The 27,558-nt window shown below is 34.3% G+C and overlaps 3 protein-coding genes across 8 annotated transcripts; 1 reads left to right on the forward strand and 2 right to left on the reverse strand.

Annotated features, from left to right (window-relative positions):
- Window positions 1–667: 667 nt before the first annotated feature.
- LOC111005749 (SET domain-containing protein) lies at window positions 668–11,238 on the forward strand. Of its 4 annotated transcripts, none has more exons than XM_088124632.1 (17): window positions 668–824; window positions 985–1,075; window positions 1,832–2,006; window positions 2,117–2,222; window positions 5,253–5,335; window positions 5,792–5,818; window positions 5,923–6,083; window positions 6,179–6,295; window positions 7,375–7,455; window positions 7,793–7,854; window positions 8,123–8,179; window positions 8,554–8,625; window positions 8,799–9,044; window positions 9,290–9,405; window positions 9,559–9,672; window positions 10,001–10,155; window positions 10,951–11,238. In XM_088124632.1, exons 1-17 carry the CDS (start codon window positions 723–725, stop codon window positions 11,007–11,009), a joined length of 1,824 nt encoding a protein of 607 aa, XP_087980758.1. In that variant the 5' UTR covers window positions 668–722; the 3' UTR covers window positions 11,010–11,238. The 4 variants fall into 4 exon arrangements, with proteins under 4 accessions (XP_087980758.1, XP_087980763.1, XP_022133062.1 ...); XM_088124637.1 differs by lacking the exon at window positions 10,951–11,238 and adding an exon at window positions 10,852–10,877; XM_022277372.2 differs by having other exon boundaries at window positions 690–824; window positions 980–1,075.
- Window positions 11,239–12,083: 845 nt separating this feature from the next.
- On the reverse strand, window positions 12,084–21,153 carry LOC111005352 (vacuolar ATP synthase subunit H family protein). Of its 2 annotated transcripts, none has more exons than XM_022276820.2 (12): window positions 21,009–21,153; window positions 20,662–20,731; window positions 19,916–20,041; window positions 19,629–19,731; window positions 17,553–17,625; window positions 16,354–16,419; window positions 16,105–16,222; window positions 14,780–14,941; window positions 14,455–14,580; window positions 14,080–14,205; window positions 12,690–12,869; window positions 12,084–12,509 (listed from the first exon to the last, which is right to left on the reverse strand). In XM_022276820.2, exons 2-12 carry the CDS (start codon window positions 20,695–20,697, stop codon window positions 12,261–12,263), a joined length of 1,365 nt encoding a protein of 454 aa, XP_022132512.1. In that variant the 5' UTR covers window positions 20,698–20,731; window positions 21,009–21,153; the 3' UTR covers window positions 12,084–12,260. The 2 variants fall into 2 exon arrangements, with proteins under 2 accessions (XP_022132512.1, XP_022132511.1); XM_022276819.2 differs by having other exon boundaries at window positions 20,962–21,120.
- A 1,433-nt stretch (window positions 21,154–22,586) lies between these two features.
- NFD1 (Ribosomal protein L21) lies at window positions 22,587–26,947 on the reverse strand. 2 transcript variants are annotated; one of them, XM_022276822.2, is made up of 7 exons: window positions 26,563–26,947; window positions 26,033–26,086; window positions 25,391–25,902; window positions 25,217–25,297; window positions 23,922–24,023; window positions 23,156–23,230; window positions 22,587–23,070 (listed from the first exon to the last, which is right to left on the reverse strand). In XM_022276822.2, exons 3-7 carry the CDS (start codon window positions 25,823–25,825, stop codon window positions 22,957–22,959), a joined length of 807 nt encoding a protein of 268 aa, XP_022132514.1. In that variant the 5' UTR covers window positions 25,826–25,902; window positions 26,033–26,086; window positions 26,563–26,947; the 3' UTR covers window positions 22,587–22,956. The 2 variants fall into 2 exon arrangements, with proteins under 2 accessions (XP_022132514.1, XP_022132515.1); XM_022276823.2 differs by lacking the exon at window positions 26,033–26,086.
- Between the last annotated feature and the right edge of the window lie 611 nt (window positions 26,948–27,558).

Here is a 27,558-nt window from a genome sequence, read left to right on the forward strand (position 1 = left end):
AATAAATTAAGTTGTTTGTACATGAAATATCGTAACTAATTTTCCTAACTTAAAAGAAGTAAAAAAAAAAAATCCTAACCTAAAATGACTGGATTTTGCAGATTAAATTGCTTATTTACCTTGTTATATTTTAAATTTTAATTAAAAGTCTAACTCAATAATTTTTTAAGGTCAAAAAAGGAAAATCAATCATTTTTTTTCTTTCTAACAAAGAACTTTTTGTATACTTATTTCAGATCATTCTCATTCTAAATCAAATAAAGAATTGCTATAAAAAATAAATTAATTAAATAAAGAATAAATTTTTTTTTTGAACTTTGTTAACGACAAATGAAGGGTAGTTTTAGGTTCTGATTATCTCTCTATTCTTTCAAAAGCTTATTTTAAAAATATCAATTTGTAAATCTTTTATTAAAAAAATAAAAATGTGATAAATTAAATGGTGAGTCATTAAATTAAAGGTATATATGGACACAATTATGTTCATAAATTATAAGTCTATAATTTTTTTTAGTAAAGAAAAGGGAGTATAAGGAATTGAGTTTCAATTAAGAATAGTTGCAGGAGGCAAGTTTTCCTATACTAAATTTGCTAAAATCATCCCAAATTAAAAATACAAAACCTAAAACTACATCAACTAAAATAGTTATTAAACCTTTCTTAAAAAAAAAGAAAAATAGAAATTATTAAACCTACAAGAAAAATAACACGGGATTTGTGGAATGCCCTTTGCACCGAAAACGCAACAATCAGTGACAGACAGTCATCAGAAAATGGCAAGCTCCGATGAACCAAAGCTCCAACTGTTCCTCCAGTGGTTACAGGTAACGACGGTAAACTTATGCTTAGCTTTCCAAATAGGGAATCAAAAGAAAACGATGGCAGAAAATTAAGCATTTTATTGCCAAGTCGAGTCTATATAGGTGTGTGGCTGAGTTATGAATAAGAACGTTTCCGCTTTCCATTAATTGGGATTCAGTTCAGGTTAATGGAGCACAACTTCGAAGTTGCACCATCAAGTCCAGCGATTCAAGCAAAGGGTGTGGACTTTTTACTGCTAACGATGCTCCTGATGGTAATCTGAACTTTATATATTCTGTTTATCCAAAATGAAATGTATTTACGCGGGTAAATTTATGAGGCGATATTTGAGTCCGAAACCAAATTGCTTCTTAAATTCTTTAGCTTTCGCTGTTGTTTGGTTGTTTGAGTGTTAGATATCCGGCAAGAACCTCTTGAATTGCTATGTTGACAATTATCATTTTTTTTTTATCAGTAACCATTTTGGAATTTATTTTATCTTCTTAGATGTGCCTTGCAAATAATTCTAACTGACACTCACAGTAATATGTATACATAAATTGCATAAAAATGAAATCCACCCAACTTGATATTGGTGGAACGAAACAATTTAAATCTGGTTCTTCCAGTGGAGGTTGGTGGTTGAGTTCCTGCAGGGTGGCTCTAGTAACAGCATGGAAGAAAACTTTTCAGCGGCCTTTTTGTGGTATTGGTAAGTGTAGAAGGAAAGAAATAGAGGAATATTCCAACACTTAGAAAAGGAGGCGTCCACCTGGGAAAACATAGTTCTTACTGCTGCTTGTTGGTTGAAATTTCATTTTGTAATTACATCTTGACGTATGTATGCACCAATTGAAAATCCTTTTTTTGATTTCCTTGTGCAATGAAAGTTTAGTTTCTCGTTGAAAAAGAAAATCTACCAAACTTGCTTTTGGAATCATATTGGTTGGTAGTAGTACTTTAGGGTAACTTTTGTGATAACTTCTCAGTTTCTCAGGGAAGAGGATATAAATCAGTTTCTTACTTGCAGGAGTTCTATTAGTCGTTCCACTAGATTTAGCAATTACTCCAATGAGAGTGTTGCAAGATCCTCTTTATGGACCAGAGTGTAGAGCAATGTATGAAGAAGGTGATGTAGATGATAGATTTTTGATGATTTTATTCCTCATGGTTGAGCGGCTTCGAGAAAATTCTTCATGGAAACCGTATGTATCTTTGACATTCTCAAGTTATGTTTTCTGATAAAAAGTCCATCTAAAATGATCATTTATTTCTGTGTCTTATGGTTGGTGAGATCTCAGTGATTTATTATTAGGTACCTCGATGTTCTTCCTACGACATTTGGGAATCCACTTTGGTTTACTGATAATGAAATTTTGGAGCTGAAGGGTACCACACTTTATCGAGCAACTGAGTTGCAGGTGCAAACCTTATTGTTAGTTCATACAAAATTGTTTTTTTTTTTTGACGAGAAATTGCACTTTCATTGAGAGAAATGAAAAAAGAAGATACACAAAAAGGGCATAAAGAAAACAGCCCGGCAAAGGGAATCCTTATAAGAACGGGCTCCAATCCAAAAGAATAAGACCTAACGGATAATTACAAAAGGCCTTAGTCCCCGAACCCCTTAAGGAAGTATTAAACCTAATGAGGTCCCAAACATAATCCACAAATTTCTCCACATCCATAAACAACCTATTGTTCCTCTCCAGCCAGATACTCTATAAAGAAGCCAAAAGCACACTTGCCAGAGAAAGCGGCCTCTATCACGAAAGGGGGGAGAATAACAACACTTCCTCCATCATCGTCCTGCAAACTTTGGAGCGAAACCAAGCAATACCAAAACCTCTAAAAAAACGACACCATAACTCCTGCGCAAACTGACAGGACCACAATAAATGCTCAAGATCTTCCGCGGCATTCCTACACAGAACACACCACTGCGGGCCCAAGCAAAAGGAAGACATCCTTTGAATCCGATCCAAGGTATTGACTTTACCAAGAAAGACTTGCCACCCAAAAAACTTAATCTTCTTTGGAATTTTAATCTTCCAAAGAGAGGTAAACCAAGGGGTCACCGGGGACGAAGAAGAGGAAGAAGAAAGAGAAGACAGGGAAATCAGGACTTGGAAAAAAGAGCTACAAGAAAACCTCTCGAGGGGTTGGGAATCCACACCCTCACGTCTTCCCTCCCAGAAGATAACACAACACTAGATAACAGATCAAGTAATGCGGCAACCTCTAACGATTCCCGATCAGTTAAAGCCTGAGAGAGAACCAGCGAAATGGACGAATCCTCTTCCCCAAAATTCAACACCTCGGCCACGGAAAAGAGTTTCTTGTTAGACAGAAAGTAAATCCGAGGGAACGCAAGACTCAAGGGTTTATCGCCTGCCCAAGTATCCTCCCAAAAGTAAGTATTAAAACCCTCCCCCACAGAAACTCGAAGAGAAAAAGAGAAAACGGGGAAACACAACACAATAGGTTTCTAGGGATTAAAATTGCTCACCTTAGACCCACCTGCAGGAATCCAATCGAACGGATGTCGCCCATACTTACTCACAATAATCTTTCGCCACAAGGCGTTAGGTTTGTGGAAGAACCGCCATAACCATTTGGCCAGGAACGCCTCGTTCCTAAGTCTCAAATTTCCAATACCCAGCCCTCCCGCTTCCAAAGGCTTGGACACCTCTTTCCAATTAACAAGATGAGCCCCACCCCCCTCCTCCACATCTTCCCAAATAAAATCCCTCATAATCTTCACCAACCCTTCACTCACTTTCACAGGGATCCTGAAAAGGGACAGATAGTAATTCAGAATGCCTCTCAAAACAGACTAAATTAACGTGAGTCTCCCACCTTTCGAAAAAAAAGCCTTCTTCCACGAAGAGAGGCGTTTCTGAAACTTTTCCAGCACCGGTGTCCAAAAGATAGCAAGCTTAGGGTTATGACCAAGAGGAAGACAGAGATGAGGGAAACTTGCCAACATTGCACCCAACAAGGGTCGCCCACTCACTAAGTTTACCATCCTCACAATTAATGCCCAATAAAGAACTCTTACCCCTGTTAATCTTCAGACCTGAAATAGCTTCAAAGAAACCAAGAAGGCCATTAAGATTCTCAAACGCCCTAAAATTATCGGAGCAGAAGGTATCGTTAGCAAACTAGAGATGAGAGAGACGAGTTTTCTCCCTCCCCACTTCAAAAGCTTCCAAAGCCCCTTTCTCCACACTAACTGAGATAAGCCTACTCAGGATATCCACCACAATAATAAACAAGAAAAGGGACAAAGGATCACCATGCCGGAGGCCTCTAGAGGCTAGAATTTTTCCCGTAGGTCTCCCATTCACCAGGATAGAGTAGTTAACCGATCTAATGCAATTCCAGATCCAACCTCTCCATTTGTGCCCAAAACCTTTCTTCCTCAAAACCTTATCCAAAAAATCCCAGTCCACATGGTCGTAAGCCTTTTCGAAATCAATTTTAAAAATAACACCCTCTCTCTTGCTCTTCCTATAATCCTCAATCGCCTCATTAGCAATCAACACTTGATCCAAGATTTGTCTCCCAAGTCCCAACAACAAAAGCCCCTTGCATCTCCGAAATGGTAGTAGGCATAACCTTTTTTACCCTATCAGCAAGAGTTTTTGCAATTATTTTATAGAGGCTCGTTACCAAACTAATGGGTCTAAACTCTTTCACTTTGACAGCATTCTCCTTTTTCGGGATTAGACACACATAGGTCTCGTTCAATGAAGAGTCAATCACACCCCTCTAATGAAACTCACGAAATACTTTCATCAAATCCTCCTTAACTCCATCCCAGTTCATACAGAATTGTTGTGACCCTCTCATCACCTAAAGAAATGGAGTCAAATTATAGATATTGTTGGCTACCGCTTATGATCAATTTTAATGGTCACCTGCATGTATCTGAAGGTTGACATTGAAAATGATGGTTAAAGCAATTATATTTATAGTTCTACATCTATCGCACCAATAAGTAATATATATTTTGTTTATGCTGAAGTATACCGTACATGTTCTCATCCAAGCCTGGGTTAGTTTATATAATATGCAGTGCATGAGTTTACAAGAACTTATTTGTCATGCGGACCATAGGTAATAATAGATGACCAGAAAACCACAGACCCAACCCCAGGAAAAAAAAAAAATAATAATAATAATAATCAATAAAAAAAAGGAAAGAAAGAAAGATGAAATAAGCCATTTTTTGGCAATACATTTACCTGTAATATTCTTTGGGTAAGTTTCATGGAAATATGAAGTCTTATTTTCATTCAATGTGCCACCAATATATTTTGTGATAGAATCTTACCATCTGATGAAAACCACATGGTTATATGAATTATTATGTTCTGCATTACAATTTTTTGGTGATGTCTCATACCAGGTTTACCTGTTAACCAAAAGCCAGTTTTGTTTTGCAGAAAAAAACATTGCAGTCATTATATGAAAATAAAGTGAAGAAATTGGTTAATAGACTGTTGACTCTTGATGGGCTTTCAGTAAGGTCTGCAAACTTGGATGACATTTTCTCCTTTGAATTCAAACTGATCCTTTGGAAACAATTCTTTCTTTATTGTATTTCCTAGGTAAAGTTTTCCTTCTTTGATATATCATCATATCTTCATTATTCTTTAAGTACCTTATTTTAAATTTCTATGGGAAATTTGAGGTTCTCTTACGTACAACCTCCCAAAAAAAAAAAGGAAAAATTTCTAGCATTCTGATACTATGATTTTTTTTAAATACTTTTTCCTGTTTAGGGGCCAGTTAGTGAATTTGTGCCAAATGACCTGATGTACTGTGTTCTGTGAGCTCATTTTGAACTGCATGGATCAGTTCCAATAATTTGAAGTTTGACTTTGCATTATCTGCCTCTGCATTATTGTACCAGTGTATCACTATGCTGTTAACAGATGCAAAGACAAAAGATTTTGTGTAATATTCTTCTTTTATTTTTCAGGGAGGTGTGCTTTGAAGATTTCCTATGGTATGTAACATAGTAGGATAGTTTTATCTTTATTTTGTTTAACGAGCCTCTGCTTAACTATCCATTTGCATTTTGTCCAAGATTGAATATTATTGCTTTTCTAGGGCAAATTCCATATTTTGGGCACGTGCTTTGAACATTCCTCTTCCACATGCTTATGTGTTTCCTAAAATTCAAGAAGAGACTGAAAGTGTCTCCTTGATCAGAGAAACTATTGATTCTACCATTTCCGAGGTGCAGTTGGCTTCCACTAAGGATGAAGATGGTGCTCAATCTTATACTTATATAGTTTGAAGTTTGTTTTTGGGGTATTATGTGGTGGAATAAATTTATGTGTACTAACAACTAGGTATATCTCAGGATGTGAAGATCACCGGATGATTGATGGCACCGTTAGTGGAAAAACATCTGGGTCAACAAAAGGAGAAACTGTCTGGGTGGAGGGTCTTGTTCCCGGAGTTGACTTTTGCAATCATGGTGTGTAGAAACTCGTCAGATATTACAACAGTTATCTTGACCTCTTTGTTCGCATTTGTATTTATTTTACATATTCTTAATAAATTCTGTTCGGATGATGTTTAATAGCAGCCATGGATGAACTATTTTTTTCTTCCATCAAGAGAATCATGCTATAAAAATAGATTGCAAATTCTTTTCATTTCTAAATGAAAAGTTTGTATCTTGTTGAAAAACTAGATTGCAAATTGAATCGCAAATTGAATCAAAGATGACTCCAGGAATAGAGTACAATTCTTTTAAGTGTATGAGTTATAATTTCACAAAAGAAGGAAGAAGAAAAGAAAAAGGAAAATGTAGGGAGTAATAATTGCATGCAGGCTGAAATGTTAGGGCATTAGTTGTAATTTACTTTAATAAATATAGCTTTACATCTACGTAAATTCAGTAAAATGCACTAAGTATAGTGCTTATGTCTACAATAACTATTTACTTAATATATAAAGTTACATGTTGATATCAAATTTTTAAGGAAGAAACATGAAAGTTAATTAGAGTATTCTTGTGTATTTAGTATTTACTTAAGAACATGTTGATTGTTGACTAAACTCTTCTTCTATGTCCTATGTTCGAGTCTCCCTTTCTTTACAAAGGCATTGCTTGAGCAAGCACATACATTTAGCAAATTGTATACAAAATATATATTGTAAATAATGGATAGAGTAAATTATAATTATGTACTGGTGATGATATATTTCTGTCTTCTTTCTCGAAGATGCATCATGTGTGGTAAGGAGAGTGAAGATATAAAGGTTTGTATCTTTAGTGCCTTTTGTTTTGGCCTCCTCTCTTGCTGAGCAAGCTGTTTTTTGCCTTTGGCTAGGGAGATGCCTGTTTAAACTTTATTTTCATGGAAGTACCGAAGAGATTAAGGGAAAACAATAGGAAAATCATTATTCTTTAACTTGCCGTCTAGAAATTATTTGGAGCAGTAGAATGGAATGAATTCTTTGGTTTTTGCTTGTAAATATTGTATGATAGTAGACATGATTGTTAAATTCTCATGGTCGTCAATCTCTGACTAAATCTCATTCGTTCAGATCTGAAGGCAAGAGCAACATGGGAAGTTGATGGAACAGGATCCATTACTGGAGTTCCTTTCTCAATGTACCTTCTCTCTGGTATTGTGATTTTTCTGGTCTTGTAATGGATTTTCATCTTCAACGCTTATGTTGGAATTCCAGATCCTTTCTCCACCCGTTTATTTAATCTTGCTATTTCACGTGTTTTAGAGGACTCCTAATATTCAAATTGCTTTGAACTTTGGTGATGAAAAGATTAAATACTTGTACTTTGTTGGAAAAGGGAGGATCTTTTTATTCACTTTCATCATATTCATTTTTTCTGACGAGGCTCATGAAACCATCTTTTCCTCATTGTCATTTCACTCTTCAATTCTCATTCAGTATAATGTTAGTGAATTTTCTAACAGTTCTTTATTTTCCACGTCCCAAAAAGTTGATGCAAGGTCTTCGGGAATAGAGGAAGTTTCAATCAGCTATGGTAACAAGGGGAATGAGGTATCGATTTTTATTTTCAAAGACGATCTTGTCCGTTCCATGTAGCATGAATTTTGTTGTTGTCTTTTTTATTATTAGTAATGTATAATATAAGGAAACAACTTTATCTATATATCAATGAAAAGTTGTTTCTTGTTCCAAAAAAAAAATATATATATATGTATAAGGAAACAGCTTTAGGTTACTCTACCTTAAATTGTTGCATGTGCGGTTCACTTCTGTGTAATTTCCTTTTTGATATGGTTAGATATTTTTCCTACTTTGGCAGGAGCTCCTTTATCTATATGGATTTGTCATTGAAAATAATCCAGATGATTATCTCATGGTAATGCTATCTATCACAGTATGCCTACTACACAAAGTATCCTATCCTTTTCTTGTAAGATAGGGATGTGAGCAGGTTGATTTGGGCCTGAAGATTTAGGAAAAAAATTATGCTACTTTAAAAAATATATATTATATATATATTTTATTTTTAATAATAAAACCAAACTGGTTAAACGAACTGTCTGGAGAACTGGCCATACACTGATAAACTGAATCAGGAGAATCATTTTCAGTTCTGAGATCAAACAAACAAAACCAAACCAATCAGACCAACCCAGATCAGTCGGCTTTTCAATTTTTCTTTACACCTTCCATTTGCAGTGATCTGCTTCTGTAAATACGAAAATCGATGGTTTGATGGATAATATGCAGGTACACTATCCTTTAGAAGCAATCCAGAATGCTTCCTTTTCTGAACCGAAGATGCAGCTCCTTGAAGTACAGGTTAGCTATTATAACTTATATATCACATAGCTTGTGTCGTGTTGGATGAACATTATGTTTAACATGCCATATATATTACTATTTGTAAATGTGCAGTCGATTCATTGTCTGGACAAAAATTTTCAATCTGATGTTTATGAATTTGTATTTTTTCAACTCCTGCACATAAACAGAAGGCTGAAATGAGATGCCTTTTACCAAGAAAATTGCTGGATCATGGATTTTACCCACAAAACACTTCAAACGTGAAAGGAAATGATGTCTGCAGCAACAGAGCTTACAATTACAGCTGGAGTGGTCAGCGCAAGATACCTTCTTACTTGGACCAGCTGATTTTCCCCAAGAAATTTTTAACTGCCTTGAGAACTATATCTATGCAGGAGGATGAGCTTATGCAAGTTTCATCTTTGCTGACAGAGGTAGTGCCTTGGAACTTTTGGGTCCATTTAAACCCATGTGTTGAACCTCCTTGTTGCTTGGTTGATACAATGCTCAAAAAATAATTATCGGGAAAGTAGATTAATGGTTTGAATGTAAGATTGTATGAACTTGAAGAATAATTTGCTTAAGCTAATTGTATGAACTTGAAGAATAATTTGCTTATCAAGCTTAACATATCTCCTTACTTTTTATCTGCTACCTGTACTTATTTTTCTTCTGTAAGGTTGTTGGACCTGATGAAGATAGGCAACCCACTGACACTGATGTCCAGGCAGCAGTCTGGGAGGCTTGTGGCGATTCTGGAGCCTTGCAACTACTTGTAGATCTTCTTCAAAAGAAGTAACTGCTAGATTGTATTTTAGAACTGTTTGTTCACCTGAACTTAAATATTTAGAAAAATAATGTACTGAATAACCTACCGAAACTCTATGATTGAGAAAGCGCTTACAGGCATCTCTTTTCGAGGTAACTGAGAGGTTATCCATGTTTCAGGATGATGGATCTCGAAGAGGGCACGGGAACTCTGGACAGCGACACTAAGCTGCTAAAAGAGGTCCAAGTGATTGAAAGCACAAACATAAATGGCGCTTGTCTGGAATCTGCAAGGTACCATCTTTTAATGGTGTTTAAATTTAACCTGATAATGGCTTTTATGGCTCTGAGACCTGCAAATCAAATACTCTCTAGTTTTCTAGATGAGTTTGTGTTTGGATGGGAAACAGGGAGAGGTTCATCAACACCAAATTGAATTCTCTGAAAACTTTAGACCAAGAATGTTAACCATAGGCCATAACTCTATGTATGTATAATGTTTACGTGACAGTAATGGGTTCAAATTCTTCTGTTATAGAAAGATCTGAAAGCAACCTCTTCCATCTTTGATTGTAATTATTACCTTACAAATCCATCAGTTCTTAGTGTCTTCTCTTTCCAGTCTCCTTCTCGGCTGCAGCGAAGGGTCAGATGACGGAAGGCAACAAAAATTGATGAGCAGGAACCAGTGGTCTAGCATTGTTTATCGCCAAGGTCAGAAGCAGCTAACCAGTCTCTTTCTGAAGGAGGCAGAGCACGCTTTGCAATTGTCATTAAGTGAGGGAAACTGAACATCTCTCTCTCTCTCATCAAAACCATTTTTTTTTCATGATCTAGCTTGTAGTAATCTTATACTTGTGAAAAATATTTGCATGCATTTTTTTTAAAAAGAGAAACTTCTCCATATTTAGTGGCCATGTAAAGGTTTAGTCCGTCTTGCCCATTGATTTTCCTGTGTTGTTCCATATGAAACCTTCCATGTCTACATGTGCAGCAGATGTAATACTTAGATCTTTCTTAAATGTCATTAGACTTGGACTCGACATTAGTCCTGACTCCTAACATAGCTTATAATAAATAGGGGTAGTATGAAGAATCTCCGTACTACCATAATACTATAAAAAGTTTAAGGCAAGAGATTGAAAGTACAATATTACACGTAGAGTACCAAAATAGTAGATTTAGTTTAGCAAAAAAAAAAAGTTCTATTGAGAAATAAAACACTAATGTTGTATAGTTTTTCTGAGTATCACATTGGGGAGAAGATGCTGGAACTTATAACCCATAAGGAGAGATAACTTCCCTCGAACTATTCTCGGTAAAGAAGCAATATAGTAAAGACGGGATGGTAATTTAGAACGGCCAGATTTATCAGTATTGTTCGTCTTCTCCACAAGAAAGATGTGAGCATACGGATGTCAAAGAACATGTCGTAGTCGTCCTTGTTGTCCCCATAAATTTATTTACAAACAGTTTTGTTGTAGGGATGGAGACAAAGAAGCACTCATACTCTGTAGAAATGAATGAAACAGTCATTTGACCTCTGTTTACTGTTTGTGATCCATTTTATAGCTTTCAGCTCTGCAGTTGTTTGTACAGTAAAGAATCATTATTTCCGAATCTCCTGTTAATGGAGAGGTTAGAGTTTGAGAATGGAGGACCATGGCAGTAGAGCTGTGGACTTCATCGCCACAATCAAGAGGGTCGCCAATGAAGCCCATATCATGACTACAGAAAACTTCTTTTATGTTAGCATTAGCTTTCATTTTGCTCATTTTACCTAACTTGGATCATGTATAACAAAGTAAAAGAAAATTTTCTTAAATGATTGCATCCTGTGCTTTAACTTTCCTTGATTAACTTTTTTTTTTTTTTGTAGCTATTTAATTTTTTAAAAAAGAAAAAGTCTCTCCCTTTCTCTGCAAGTATTGTCCATTTTGGTTTCTAAACTTTAAGAAAATAGACATGTTTTTATTTATTTATCATCAATAATTGTCCACATGTAAAAATGGTTGAAGTTATATATTACGTGATTAATTTTTATATAAAATTTAATGATTAAAATAAAATATGTGATTGGCGGTAAAGGATTTATTTTGAAAATATTTTATGTGATTCAATCAAATTATAAAGCCAATTAATGGTTGAAAGGTTTCTTGCTTTAATACAAAGCCAGTAGGCATGTCCTCTTGCTCTCTATGAGTCAAAAATCCAATCTTAAACGTCATAATTTTCGAGTTGTTTGGAGACTGTTATTTCTGATCAATACATTCTTCAATTTTGAATTAAAAAAAAAAAGTGATTCTATATCCAAATTATAGGAACTCTATAATGAAAAGTCACATTACTTGAACCATTGCAATTTTCAGGAACCATTTTAGTTCCTCAAAATAGTGAAGACCATAATTCTTGAGACTTTGACAACTAAGAACAAAAACAAGACTACAAATAATCATATTTTTAAAGATTCTTGAGAACCCATTATATCTCATTATCTACTTAATTTGTTATGCATGATTAATCACAAATATTCATGTGTAACTTGATTTTGCACCCAAATAATTTCAGAAAAACAAGCGCTAGATTTTCCACAATAAAAAATAGAAACAATAAGAGAAAAGTTGAAAGATCTCTTCACTCCTTCCAACTTTGAGAGGGTCTCCTCAATTTCCAAATTAATACACATCAAAAGGCAAAACACAAGGTAGGAAAACCTGGTGACTTTATTCAACGAGTCCAAGAATATTCTGGGAATGCAAGAAAGGAATAAAATCTCTCATGATTCACACCAAAAAACCCAAAAAATTAAGATAATTACTTAATAAAATTAAGTAGATGGGTTTATTATAACTTACACAAGTGTGTCTCACCAAAAAACTGAATTAAGCTTGCAGAAAACTGGCATACTTGGCACCTAGGAAGAGCCTTTGGATGCAAAGGAGGGCATACTTGGTAACCTCAGCATGCTCATGATTCATCAGTTTCATCACTCTTTCTTTGGCCTTGAGGTCTGTCACTATAACTCTCCCAGCCGGATGGTGTTGAATGAACTGGGAAATATCAAAGCAGGCAACTGCCAGAGCCCTTGGATCACTTGAAGTGTCCAGGATGGTGATTAGGACCCTCAATATCTGTTTCAGAAAACTCAGGAATTACTCTCTTTTTCAGTGAAGCAACAAATTCTCCATGATTCTATGAAGGAAGTGGTTTACTTGTATGAGTAATTGGAGTCCTTTTGTGCATGATAACGACTTGGTGAAGATTCAGAAAATGGCAGAAAAAAATTACTGTAAAAGAGTGGGAAAAAGAACCTTGAAGTCGTTCTCTTCAAAGCTTGTAATATTTTCACGCCAGAAATTTACATCTTTGTGCATAGGAGACCAGTCAAGATGGCCGAGAAGGACTTCTTGCTTATACTTGTCGAAAGAACTTAGTTTCTTGATATTATCTTTCAGCCCCTCTTCCAGTTGATTCAAAGCCTCCAAAAGGTCCTATACATATTGGCAAATCACTATGAAAAGACACTAGAAAAGAAATGAAAAGGAAAAGAGGGCTAAAATGTATGCCTACATTATGAAGAATTGCAAGTAGGTTGATATAAATTTGAATAAAATGGAAAGAATTGCAAGTAGGTTAATATAAATTTGAATCAAAATGGAAATCAGTCCGCATTGTTGGTGTAGATTTCCATATTCGACAATGTATATAGAGTCCAATTTCACTTGGAAAAAAGTAGGATTAACCTGATCATTTTTCCAAATAGAGAGATCATGAACTCATCATAATGAAGATCCTACCTACTATCTTATCCAACTCAGGCGGTCAGAAAAGAATACAGAAACCAAATGCAGAATGGGCAGTCCACCAGAGAAAAGACTTGGTTTACTTTCAAAAAATAGAATTACAGCAATGAACCACCAGTAAGGAATCATTACAAAGCTTTTTTTGCAAATTTTCCTATTTTACAAGTTTCTCTACTAAAAATAACTGTCGTCATAGACGAGGGGAGGTGGGTACAGAGAGGAGGATTAAGCAATGAAAATAAAATTTGGAAGGGTAAAATATGTTCTCTAAAAATTCAATATATTTGAAGTTCTATCACAAACCTATCAGTCCCTCCATTCCCTCTTCTTGTAAAGATCAAAATAGAGGACATGATAGGGAGGTCTCTTATCTAGAAAATGGTGGGGATCATAGAACAAAAATTTAATCAACAAAATTATCCAATTGTGTAAATAATATCAGGAACCATGAGCAATGTCATTCATTTCACACTAAGAAGAAAAAGGCACATTAGAAGAATGTAGAAGAGGAAGGAGAAAGAGCACTTATATCCGATACTGAAAAGGGGAAATGGGGGCAGAAGAGGAAAATCCCCAATGGAGCTATGGGATATAATTAAGTCATCAAAGATTTGGATAAAATACTAGTGACATTGAGTAACTTTCAACTAACCATTGATGTTATAAAGAGATTGAACAATTGATGTTGAAAAGAGAGAGAAAATAACGTTACCTTAATGGTTTCTATTGAATTGTTACAAGTGGTAGGAAACAGGGAGATTAGTAAAAAATAATTCATGATATCAACCAAAAGAACAGAACAATGGTTTCTCTGATGTCCATAAATGAGGTGGGTGCATTAACAATTATGAAGAAAATAAAAGAAACGGCAGAAGGAGAAATCTTCAACTTTTCATACCTCATCACTCCATGCTTGTGATTTCAAACTCTGAACAATTTGTGGTAGTCCGAGACCCACCATTTGAGCTCCAAATGTCCCCTTGTGGAGTAAGTTCCTCAAGGTCAAAATAACAACTCGAACAACCTGGTAGAAATATCACAAACAAGTTACATAAACATTCATGTTAGAAGCTGAACATTGGTGAACTAGCCAACATAGTCTAAGTGGCTAATCTACTTGAAAATATGAAAAACAAAGGTAGGATGTAATACTGCAAAGAATGTATAGGAGAGAGAGAATGAATACAAGTCAGTTCTGGCAAACTAAAAGACAAAGAACAGGCCACAAGTAACTTTATTACAATAACTAAAATTTACCAAAGGACGGCTTCACCTTCTCTTTTGTGGAACTCTTGACAACTTCGATAAGTCTTGGAAGGGTTCTAGAAGTGGCCAAGAATTCAATTGCCGGTTCATAATATGATAAGAGCCAAACACAAAGACATGTTTCATATAGAAGCTGTAAGAAAAAGAACAGTTAGTTTCAATGTTTAAGTTTGATAATAACATATTTCGAAATTAAATGAAGTAATTGAAGACTGGATACACCTCTAGAAATGCGAATCTGGTTTTGCGTGATTATGATAATAAATCCAAAATAAATATCCAACAAATAAGAAGATGAGTGCCATTGCCAAGAAGTGAATGACCACAATTACCTGAATAGATTGTTGGGTCGATGCAGGAGAAATCAAAGGAATAAGCAATTTCACTCCATCTGCTTGGACAAATGAGGATCTGACCTTTGGTTCCTTCAACAGAGTTGCAAGACAATTGATAGAAGTCTGTACGGCACGACTAGGATGTGAAGGATTCTTCAACTACACAACATTTTAAGAACACCATGTCAGCAACATTGATATTAGAACCCTTAAACTTAACAAGTAGGGATCTGAATTAAAATTTGATTCAAGGGATATGAAAATATGAAAAATAGAAAGACCGTGCAGAAAATCTGCAGCTGGGAACCATATAAGAGCACAAAAAGATGTTAAGAAACTCTTTCGTAAAATACATGAAATTACAAAAAGTGGCGGAGCAAAGCCAAGCCCAAGTCAAAGAGGTTACAAAAAGGTCTTCTAAGTTCCAGGTGGCAATAAAGAGAGGTAAGATTAAACTCTAAGGTGTATACAACTTACACCAAGAGAGGGCTACACAAGTCATATTATATTGTCCTAAAAAAACTAAAAGATCTTTCTCTATTGTTGAAAATTCTCATGTTTTTTCTAGCCAAATAAATTATAATAAATGAAGCCACAAGATCTTCTTCTCTGGTTTTAAAGGATGACCTTCCCTGAGGGAAGAAATCAAGCTGACCATCTAGTGGGGAAGTGGTAACTGTAATCCAAAGGTCTACAGGAGAAGGGGCCATAAAATTCAAGCAAAGGGGTATGGAGATAAAGAGATGGTCTTGAGTCTCCACGTTAAGAGAACAAAAAGAACCTAAATACCAAGCTCTATAAGCAGAGACCTTAATTATCAAAAATTAAAAATTGACATTCAAAAGTACTTGGTGGCTGAAAAATCAAGGTTTTTCTTTCTTTCTTTCTTTCTTTCTTTTTTTTTTATATATTTATGTTGTGAATTAGATGAGGCTCGGGGAAGCATAACTGGCATTCCTTCTTATGGATGTTAATTCCAACCATGGTGAGGATGCAAATGTGAGGGATCAGAGACATTAGACAGAAAATACAAAGAACAAGAGAGAATAGAGGAAGGGACCGAAGGACAAAGAAAAGAGGGTAGAAACAATGGAGCAGAGGAAAGAGCCATTACGTGATTATAAATTGAAATTTTGAACATTCTATATTTGTTGAAAATAATCTTGGACTAGAATGTCATGTGGAACAGTGGGCCTTTACCCTAACCGAAGCTTCCAAAAAAATTGTTTATCATATATAAAAAAAAGTTTCCGGTCTATTATTATGTTACAGGCTTTATACATTGAAGGGATGGTAAAGGTATCGAACATATGGCAACATACCTGTGCACAAAGCCATTTCACCAGTCCATCCAAAACATCATCAATGGCAGTAATTTGCCTCTTGGAGTTTGAGGCATCACCATTTGAAAAACTGCCATCATGATTTTGTTTTCTAGCACTATAGTAGGAGAAAGAAATTAAGAGATGCCATAATGGTTACATCAATAATGCACACACATAAACACACCAACGCACATACACAACTGATTCCTTGAACTTTTGTGGTGGAAAATATTTTCAAAAGTGTACCTCACAATCAGAGCAAGTATTTTACAGCTTTTCTCCTGTACAAACCAATTGCCCTTCCAAAGCAATCTGAAATGCATAAGAAATTTACTTAGTATTATACTTTTCCAAATATAAAATGCACATTGCTAAATATACAAATCAATCTTCAATATTTATGCCAATCCTTATGTTAAAAAAGGACAAAGTTGTAAAGATGTGGAGTTGAATTAAAAATTTATTGAAGATTCTGACGGTGAGTGTTGTCAGAGACTTATCCTTAATGTCAAGAAAATTAAAAATTATAATAATAACAATTAACAATAAGCAGTGATTTTGTGTTCCTTTTTTAAGCCAACAGAATGTAAGACTCAGGTAACTTAAAACCAACCAAAGCCCTTTTTGAAGTAGAAATTGTGAGCTGAGTCTCCCGAGTCCAAAGGATGAAAGCAGAAATCAAACACTGTTTTCCAAGGGAAGGTGATAAAGATTTGGAAGATTTGCAAAAAATTTAATTTCTGTCTTCGTTACTTGAGAATTAATAAACTTCCTCCAAGACTCCTTCAAGGGCATTTTGTTGCATTCCGTGTGTACTATTGACCCTAAAATAGTCAGAGTTATAACTCTCCTTTAAGATTATATAGGGGGGACCTAAAATCGATGCATGTAATTTATGTTTTACATGTAGGTTAAAGCTTTGTTGAAGTTCAACCTTTCGGGGCCATGAAGTTATCTTATGTCATACACAAAGAAAGAATTAAACTTTGCTTGGTCAAAAAACAATGTCAGCAAAGAATGTAATATGTATATATTATATATATATTTTTTTTTATAAGAAACCAAACTTTTCATTGAGAATAATGAAAACAAAATGGATGTACACGGCATACAAAAACAAAGCCCTAAAGAGGGAAGCCAAACTAAAGAAAGGGCCTCCAATCCAAAAGAATATGACCTAACTGATAGTTACAAAACAATTTTGAAACAGACCCCATAAAGAAGCATTAAACCTTATAAGGTCCCAAACAGCAAAATAAAACATTAAACACAAAGAATGTAATATATTAGAGAGAAATTCAAAAAGCAAAACAATAAATAAATAATAATAATAAACATAACCTGAATATCAAGATGATCAAAATTATTATTCAGACTTTTAGCACCAATGAAATGTGTGTTAATTTATTATTGAGCAAAAAGGCATGCTTTAATCTCATACATACCTTAGGAAAGGCTCATAAGCATCTTCGTTTGCAAGAGAGTGATCATGGAACAATCTTGCTCTTTTCGGGTTTGCTGCCAAAGCATTTACCACATATTAGGTGGATTTAGTCAAATTATTTTTTCATAAACAATTTAGTTAAGACTGATATTGATAAATATTTCAGTTTTTCATAGGTTTTTTTTTATATCCGTGAGTGTCTTTCATAGTTCGTGAAACGTTTTCTAAAGAAAATAGTATTATGAGATTTGATAGTAAGAAGTATTTATTATAAACTATTGAACAATAAACATGATATATGTTTGCAACTAATGTATTAACCGATACACAAATTATTTACACTTTGAAGGTCAAACTAATATGAAAATGCAATAAACTTACAAAAAAAAAAAAATAACAATCACATTTCAGATAATCAGTCAATATTAAAGCAATATCAAAATTTATCTAATTAATAAAAAATATTTTACAAATTTCAGAATACCATTAAATATTAAATCAATACTGATTGATCGAAATATTTTACAAATTGAATGATTATTATACCTAATAATTAAATATTTTTTCATCAACTGTTATTAACTCATAAATTTTAAATAGAACAAAAAGTTATAAAAGATCATTGCATTGACTGTAGGAGTTCTTACCAATTACACCTTCGATTATATCTACATAGCTCATAATGCTAGTTCAATTGAACCCCTTCTAAATTTTATTTCATTATTAGAAAGCCTAAATATTTGAGACCTCTTCCGATGTTTCCTTCCTAAACGTTCAGGGTAGACACAAAACTAGGATCAAACCAAGAAAGTCAGTTGTCACTTTGATAGACCTCCAAAGGCTATCATAAATGATGGTTCTTGACAAACACAATAGAATTCTCCTCACCCAATGTGTCAAACCACACCGCGCAACAAGTGGGAGGCAAACTATAAGGGCCAAATCAACCCCACTGCTTGACATGGTTGCTCACAACAAAACTAACATCCCCAATTTCATCAATGTCCCACATATGACATCCAAACTTAAGTCGCTTGGGCTGTAAGACCAATCTAAAGGAAGCCCCATTTCTCCTATGCTTAGTTTGAGATACCACAATCACGAAGGAGCATGCCCCATTACCTCAAGATAATCATCATACCATTTTATGCTACCATCACATGGCAATCAAGACAACAAGTTGCTCAAGAAATCGAGCTTAGGTGCATGTATACCTTTGCATCTACTTGGCCATACCAATACACCTGTGCATCATAACAACATGCCATCAATCCCTGCTAACCATCTTACCTTAACCCAATTAGGACTTGATTTGGCTATAACCAATGCTCCTTGGTTAAATGGTATAACCATCTAAGCTTATTCTCACGTACAATGTAATCTCAAAATAATTGCAAATGTTCATCCCATGCTCAGCACCTCTTGTCGGGGTTAACTGCCTCCCATCATAGCTAACCATCTACTCAACCCTATAAGTACACGATCCCCTCCATGCCGTAGATACAGGTTGCCACTCTGACCATACTCTTGCTATCACTTTGTACACCAATCCACTTGAGTACAAACTTGAACGGTCATAACTTCTTTGCCTAGTACCATAGTGGTGTCCCAAGTTCTCGTGGTTACTTCTCTTTGTTTTATATATCACTGGACAAAATAGTAGTTTTTCACCAACTGGCAAAACTTTGAAAGTTCTAATTAGGTTTCCAGCTATTTGAGAGGCTTGGATCCCTCAAAAATCTTCATACCCCTTTCCTCAAAACTTCCCTTTTATTTGAGTACATCCAAAACTAATTGTCAACCAATTATGAATTCCCAAATAAACTACTTCGACTATCACAAAGGCTTGCTAATGTCTACCTAACTACTCAACTGCTTTTATCTGACCCCCTCCTAACATAATTGGAGGTCTTATTCTCTTCGGAAAGCAACTTTTTTTAATAAACTTTTAAGAAAAGCCACTATGATATCTCTAGAAAAAATAGATAATATAATCTTTAATCTTTTAAAACCTTTCTTGACAAGTGATCCCAAACGTAATCATAAACTGCAATCAATATGAAAATCTTTCAGTTACCTGTAAGCATTTCATCAATTAATGCTAGAACATATTCCACTGTTTCTTCCTTAAATATATCACGTAGAATGCTAACAAATACTCGTACATATGCTGGACCATCCTGCAAAATTGAACTGCACTTTGAGTATTATGAAATAATGGAAAGAAAATAGCTCCTAACTCACCGTGTTATCCACATAAGGGTTGACAAACAAGATTTTCATTACAATAAACATGAACAAAAAAAACAAGCTTTAATGAATTATATTACAAAAATAGATCTAACTTGTATGGGGAGAAATTACATCGTCCAACAACTGTGCCCTGTAACTCTCTTGTCTGTTATCATAACGCCTTAACAGCTGAAGGCTTGTTCCACTGATAAGTTTTGTGGTCATGTATGTCTCCCATGGAATATCCCTTGTAAGAACCTTACACAATTGGAAAAAATGTTAATTATGTTAAACAAAATCATCTGGTAAAATGTTAAAATCCAGTTACTGTGAAATGCTTTTCATGGGAAGAATATTTTTGTGCAACAAACAGGATGAGAATTCAACCTCAAAAATCATATTCCAAAAGAATTTTTATTCTTCTGAAACAATTAAACGTGTCCAATCATTCAGAACCGAACGAAAGACCAAAACCTCAAATTTCCAACATAAAATTGGAGAAGATGAAGCCAATGGAATCAAAGGTTGCTACATAATCAAGGGAGTGTGAATCATCCAGTAATTTTGACATTAAGATGTTCAGATGAGCTGCAATCTTAGATCCTAAAGGTAATTTGCAAGTATTACCCATAACTAACGAGTGGTCCATTATCTTTTGATCATTGACCTTTCTGCTCAAATTAATACATTACATTCAATCACCAAGGCGTAGCTACACTTACACCATCCAACTGACGAACCGTATGAATAATATGATAATCAATTACATCTTGCCCCATCGAAGAAATCACATCTTTTAGAGTACTGATTAACATCTAAACCCACTTCAGAACCAAATCCTAAAGGCAGACAAACAATAAGAAGATCTAATCACCAACCTGCTCAGTGGTAAGCTCACCCTGGTCTATTGCCATCACAACTTCCGCGTGCAATTATACTCCAGGCAACCTTCAGATCAAGCAATCAGATCAAATCTCCAAAATTGAACTCAAATTCACTCCGCGAACGAGAAGAAAACTTCACATATTTTAAAATACATAAAAATATTCAACTCCTAGCAACTCTGAAGATATAAAATCAAAGTTGCTTCAAGAAAAATTATCTCAAAAAAGTATCGGTAGAAAATGCAGATAATTCATTCGTCGGAATGGGTAAAAAGAGAGAAAAAAAAAACTTACACCAATGCAGCAAGAAGAATACAGAAAGGCCTCGAAATTAAACTTACGATCTTTGCGCAATTCTGAAGAAAGAGGATCGTATTAGCTCGTCCTTTTTTTTCCTTTCCCTTTCGTTTTATTTATGAATATTATTATTATTATTTTGTTGAATGAGAGAGAGACGCGTCCAACGAAGAGCCGATACCAAATGCTCAGAATAAATTTGGTACTGATCCGTGAAACCTTATATTTTATTTTCTTCTCTAAATCCTTCTCCTTTTAAGTTTCGTTCTTTCAATTTTTTATTTTTTACTTTTTTTTATTTTAGTTACTCAGCTTCGAAATTTCTAATTTTATTTTAAAAGTTTTTTTTTTTGACAATTTTAGAAGTTCATTTAATTCTATATTTGATCTCAGTCAAGTATATAATTTGAGTATAAGATATTTCCCCACCCATTTGTGAACTAAAAAAGAGAAAAAATAAAAAATAATATAAGATAATCAAATTGGACATTTGATAAAAGTCAGATGATTAAATTAAAAAATATTCATATAATTTATACATCAATTTAATATAATTTACATTTATATAATAGATTTGTTTTATTAATTTAAAATTTTTTTATAATAGTTCTGTATAGATCAATTTTTATATGTTATTTTGTTGATCAAAATCATATTAATATGATTTTTTTAAATAATTAAAATTAAATATATATTTTATTTTCGAAATGACAATTATATAATTAATGTAAAGAAAATATAGGAGATAATTTTTTTTAGTACAACATCTGAGTGACAGATATTATAGTTATTTGAATTGGATTTTTATGTTTACATGTGAAATGTGAAAGTAGTGTCTTTAATGGCTGTAAATAAATTTCATGATCACAGTAAAATTAAATTATAAACCGATTTAACAAAAATTTTCAAATGTTTTGGACCTAGAAATATCTAAAATATAGACAAGGTCATATAAACATTTTATTTATAATTTTTATGTTTTAATTTTTTCTTTTTTGTAAATTCAACATGTAATACTTAGAGTAAGGATTAAGTCTCCCATACTCGTTTTTTAAAATTTAGCTTAGAAACATTATTTTCAACATGGATTACTTTGTATAGTTGTATAATTTTTATAAACCTCTTCAAAATTTATTTTGAAGAAAAGAAAAAAATAGTTTTCAAATATATATATTTTTTAGTCTAGTTAAGAATTCAAATATATTTCAAGAGAATTGAGTTTATCAGTGAAATTGTAAAAAATAAAAAATAAACAATTTTATATAACCAAAAAAAAAAACAAAATGGTTATTAAACACCACCAAGCTTTAGCTGTTCATTTAAGTTCTTCAGAGAATAGTTTCGACCTTTTACAAATTTTCCAAATGTCTAATCTTCACATTAATCATCAATTCTTCAGAACAAAATCCAGCACCCATTCAAATTAGATAACTTCAGCAGGCTACAATTTATAAACAGACGCACATAATTTGGCTATGGGAGGGGAAGCCAAATCCAATGAAACTAATTAATCATGCAATCCATAACTTTATAGTCTATAAAGGTTCAAAAGCAATTTAAAAGCTACAATCTGATTCATGTTTAAGATCCTAATGCATATTTAAAAAATAAAAGAAGTCACCTGCAAAGAATGTAAGATCCTGCATGGTTCCATCAAATAGGAAAATACCAAATCCCAATACAAGAAATTCAGGATCTACCATAAAGAGTTATGACAACAATTTTTGTGAGCAAACTCAAATTATTTAAATAGAAGACATGAGATTTTTGGGGAGAACTCTCATAAGAAAAATATATTTTTGGGGAAAACTATAGGGAAAATAGGAAGAAAAGGAAAGGGAATCTTAGAGTAGTTGCTTTCCTACAAAACATGCCTCGTTGGAAGAAAAAAACACACTTCCAAGGAATTAGAATCAACTCATCGCATCATAAAGCACCAGAAAGTTACGCCCACTGAGCAGTTCCAGCTAGTTAGATTCATGGAACCATCTACTACTCAGCTACTGCAACTTTTTCTTGCTTCTTAACAGCTGCTTTTGAAGGCTTTCCAATGTTTTCTGGTTTGTCAATACCTTGGATATCGATGATCCTCAACTTTGTTAATTCCTATGACACAAAATATTGCAAAAAAGGGTCATCAAATAACTTAAATAAGATGCCTTTTTCTTTTTTCTAGATAGTCTGTATATACCTGGCGATGGCCTTTGGTTCTGCGGTAGTTCTTCCTCCTCTTTTTCTTGAAGATGATTACTTTTGCATCTAATGCCTTTTGAAAAGGAGAAAAAAAAAACATTCAGGTCTTACAAATTGGAACGCATTTGAGAATGAGACTTCCAAGAAGATATGTGGTCGGGGATTTGAAACAAACAAGAAAGGGGGAAAAGAAAATTGCACTCGCAGAACAACCATAGTCACAGAACAAGACAGTTGACATGAGATCATAGCAGTAAATTACTATGACAAATATATTACACTTCATACTTCAGAATTAGCGTTGGATGGAAGTTCATGTCATGACTGTAAAAGGCAGACAACTCATTTTTCCGAACCCCTCTGTCATTCCATATTCCCTTTAAGCAACAGCTGTTAGAAGAAATGCCTCTTAGGCATCTACTGGACGCTGTTAAATCTCCATACTTAATTATTTTTTCCTATCCTGTTGGGTATTTTAGAAGAAGGAAATGTGAATCTTTTACTGCCACAGACAAATTGGATATTCCTATTGTAGTAATTGCATTGTCTAAACCCATTTAATATGAATGTTCTGAAATGTGGCTAAAACTAGAAGTATATTTTCTAGAGTGGACAAAGAACTTCAGAAGTAGTCCTCAAAGATGCATTTGCAGCCTGAGAATTCAACACTCTGACTTCATAAGAACATAATAGCAAAATTTATTCTTTTTAACATATTGCATTAACAACAAAAGGCAAGTAAGCAGAATAGTTGTCGCTCTTACATGTTCCTCAATAACTGCTTGAACAACTGCATCTGATATTGTTGGCCTACCTACAATTGTTTGGCTACTTGAGCCAAGCAAGAGAACCTTATTCAATATCAACTGCAAAAAATAATTTCATAAAAAAAGTTATTGAAGCTTGCTCAAGATGAAATAGAAAAGGACATTAACAGTTCGGAAATTCAACACAAAAAGACCAGAATCCTTAAGTGGGATTCTACAGAACTACACTAATGTCTATGACAGGACAGAAGAACAATAAAAATGGCAGAAAAGATCCTCTTGTAAAGCATCTCACATTTTGGTGTTTCATTCTATCAAAGTTAGACCACTGCTTGTGAAATTACCAAAGCTCGTAGTGGTTTTGCTACTTATTGGTGGTATTTCATTCTGTCAAACTTCAAAGTTAGCCTAGTCTACCGTTATCCCAAATGATCCCAAGAGCCTTCTCCTCAAAATTGTTTTGGTGGGTTATCTTAAAGAAAGGAAGCTCCTACGGATGAATTTTATTAGAGTTTTCCTTTAGGTCAGTTGGCAAGAAAGGAACCACATAATCTTCATAGACAATGAGAGTATTTTTTATCAGTTTTCTAATTGCTATAGTCTTATTAGTCATTTGTTGGTGTAAATGTTCTCTCTTTCATCACTATAATCTTTCTTCTCTTTTATCCAATTGGAGAAGCTTTTTGTAACTCCCTTGACTATCCACCTTTTTAATTTTGTACCAAGTGAAATTGTTTCTTATCAACCAAAAAAAAAGGTCATATTTTCCTCATTCTTTAATTAGCCTGAAGCAATCCTTCTTATTAAGTAACATGCATCACTACATAGTTTAATCTCATCTAAGTGCAACTTCTCATCTCATGTGTGTAACAATTGCTTTTTAGGAGCTCTTCTCTACTTATTCATCCAAAAACTGCTTTACTGCCCATCAAATTATTGTTAAGTGGAATCTTTGGTACCAATCAAGACAACATAGAATACTATGAACTTTAGCTTTACGCCGTGGAAACAGTAGCAGAACAGAAAAACTATTGAGTACAATCTTAAATCATACCACGTTATAATTCTAGATTCTGAAAACTGCTTCTAAGTTGGTTTAACACCATTTAAAGATGCAGTATTACTAGTCTGGTTGGAAGCCTCATTTCAATACATGAAACAACCAATAAATTTCAAAATACCAAGACCAAGAGACCATGTAGAAACGTAGCGAAAAGCTAGGATGTAGACTAAAAATGATAAAATATATTTTAAAAACCCACAATGAAAAATGGGGTATAAGAGTTACGCACCTTATCATTCACATCGCAGAATTTTAATCTCTCAGTAAAAATACTATCTCCATTGCTAACCTTGAATTGGTGTGAACCAATCTACAGGACCGCCAAAAGAAAAGAATGCATAAATGATAAGTGATACCAACTTCTAATTCAAAAATCTCATTAAGATATGCCTCGTGTTTGAACCTGAACAACAGCAAAAACAGGCTCATAAGGCTTGAAAACCCCATCAGACTGATCAAGTGGCCCTATTACTTTATATCCAATAGCAGCTGCTTCTGCCTCCTTCTCCTCCTTTGAATACTCCTTTTGCACACCCCTACTTGACACCGAAATATCATCATCCTCACCACTATCATATGCTTCTTCATCTTCATCTTCTTCAGTATCATCATCTTCATTGCCATCACGACTATCAGATGAGAGATTTCGGGGATGTGACCAGTGGAAACACAAAGAAGGATCAAGTTTAGTAAAAAGATAGGTTGATATAGAAGCATGAGTTCGGAAATTCTGGGAGAGGATGGAGGGCGAGATTTTCAACGAGTGGACAAATGGCTTTGTGGAAATAATGGCTGAGGCATGACGAGTTAGTACTTGTAAACACCGTCTGTTTGCCATGGCGATGATCCTTGTGGCCAACGATCTGTAGTTTACTAATCCAACACAAGCTGCAGCGATCTTTTAACGTTCTAAATCTGCAGAAAGAAATTTCTTTTCAAAAAATGAAAAAACAATGCCTCCTAGAAGTCTACTCCATCAATATTGAAAAAATTGGAGGAAGTTTGTATAATCCACTTGGTTTTGGGTGGGTTAACGTCTTGTCACCTTTTTTTTTCTCTCCTGTAATTTCCCCCTCTTTTAGTGGATGTCAGACATTTCCTATAAAAAAAACAACCGATAAAAGTTACTACTTAATACTCTTACCCAAAAAAAAAGGTTACTACTTATTATAAGTACTGAACGAAAAATAATAGGAATTAAAAACCCCCGACGTAAAAACTCATTCAACATATAACTCGAAGAACACTACAAACCCGAATGCATAAGATCTTAATTTGCCAAAAACTATAAGATTAGTAGATCACATAGTTTGAAACATGGAAGGAAAAACATGCCAACTCCCACAACCTACGACAAAGATGGAGCAGCAGTTCGAGTAAACAAAACTCAAATTACAGCAGATAAAAATCTAACCCAAACTAAGTTTAAACTCACAACCTCAGCGAGGAAAAAAAAAAAAGAGACATCATTAAACATAGTTCTCAAATTTTGATTTTGATCTTATGATTTCAGAACCAAATGGTCATTTCAATCCGTGAGAGATGGAGTAGTTTCGAGCAATCAATAACACTTACAGAGGGGAGATGTCGACGGCTCTCGCGGGAGTGAGGAGTAAGCCCACAGGTGCGGCATGGCGGTAGTCGGAGGTAAGGGTTTTTGGGCCAGCAAACAAGAAATAAGGGTTTTTGGGCTGAAAAAGACGGGACTATTTCAATTTTATTTATATACTTTCGGTTGGCTCTTCGGTTTTTTCCTGAACCGTTCTCGACTTTCAGTATTGAATAAATCGACTTTCAGCCGAATCGAAGGGCTGGATCCGCCGCCGGCGGTGAGCGAGAAAGCGAAAGGAGGGCGGCGGTGGCGGCGGCGGTCGAGAGGAGAGAGATGTTACCGGCGGCGGGAATCGAGAAAACTGAAAACATGAATAGAAAAGCAAGGAGAGGGGATGCTAGGGCTGGAAGTGTGAACTGTGCTGCTGGTGCTGGATTCTATTTTTAATTTTATATTATTTTAATTTATAGCGGTTCCGGTTCGTTAGGTATTTTATCAGAATAACGAACCGAACCGAAATGCTCGGTTTTCTCATCTATGCAACCCATGAGCCTAGTTTTTTAAAATAATTGAACAATCCGACCTGGAAGAACCGTTTCGGTTTTTACTTTTAAAAATAATAATTTAAATACTATTTTAGTATTTTGATTTTGATTCAATTTAGTATTGCATATCCAAAATACTTATTTTAGATCTTGTATTTTTAACTTTTGTTCCTACTTTTAAAAAATAACTATTGTGTTTTTTGTTTGTAAGATTCTAACCCACAGTTTATATACAACAAAGCTGTTTAATACAAATTAGTAGCTATATTTTAAGAATCTAGTGAATGAAGTGTTTGATTGAAATAAAAATTAAAATAAATAGACTAAACTTGTCACTTTTGAAGTTCCAGGAATCCAAATGAACATCTAAAACGTACACGGACTAAAATTTAAAAATATAAGAATTAAAATGGATGTTTTAAAAATGATTAAAATGAACAAAGTGAAATAGAATATTTAAACCAAAAATAATTA

This window comes from Momordica charantia, assembly GCF_013281855.1.
Source record: "Momordica charantia cultivar OHB3-1 chromosome 1 unlocalized genomic scaffold, Mcharantia_2.0 BLBB01000001.1, whole genome shotgun sequence".
Taxonomy (NCBI): Eukaryota; Viridiplantae; Streptophyta; class Magnoliopsida; order Cucurbitales; family Cucurbitaceae; genus Momordica; species Momordica charantia.

Bases quoted from the DNA above. Each gene is read 5' to 3' on its own strand.
- NFD1 (XM_022276823.2), bottom strand. From the start codon at position 25,825: ATGGCAAACAGACGGTGTTTACAAGTACTAACTCGTCATGCCTCAGCC. The intron at 24,024-25,216 runs GTGCGTAACTCT...TATTTTTTGCAG, and splicing joins TCTGCGATGTGAATGATAAG to TTGATATTGAATAAGGTTCT. The intron at 23,071-23,155 runs GTATATACAGAC...TTTGTGTCATAG, and splicing joins GAACCAAAGGCCATCGCCAG to GAATTAACAAAGTTGAGGAT.
- LOC111005352 (XM_022276820.2), bottom strand. From the start codon at position 20,697: ATGGCAATAGACCAGGGTGAGCTTACCACTGAGCAG. The intron at 17,626-19,628 runs GTAACTGAAAGA...ATGCTTTGGCAG, and splicing joins AATTGATGAAATGCTTACAG to CAAACCCGAAAAGAGCAAGA. The intron at 14,581-14,779 runs GTAATTGTGGTC...TTTTTCTTACAG, and splicing joins CGACCCAACAATCTATTCAG to CTTCTATATGAAACATGTCT.
- LOC111005749 (XM_088124632.1), top strand. From the start codon at position 723: ATGCCCTTTGCACCGAAAACGCAACAATCAGTGACAGACAGTCATCAG. The intron at 825-984 runs GTAACGACGGTA...GATTCAGTTCAG, and splicing joins TGTTCCTCCAGTGGTTACAG to GTTAATGGAGCACAACTTCG. The intron at 9,673-10,000 runs GTACCATCTTTT...TTCTCTTTCCAG, and splicing joins GCTTGTCTGGAATCTGCAAG to TCTCCTTCTCGGCTGCAGCG.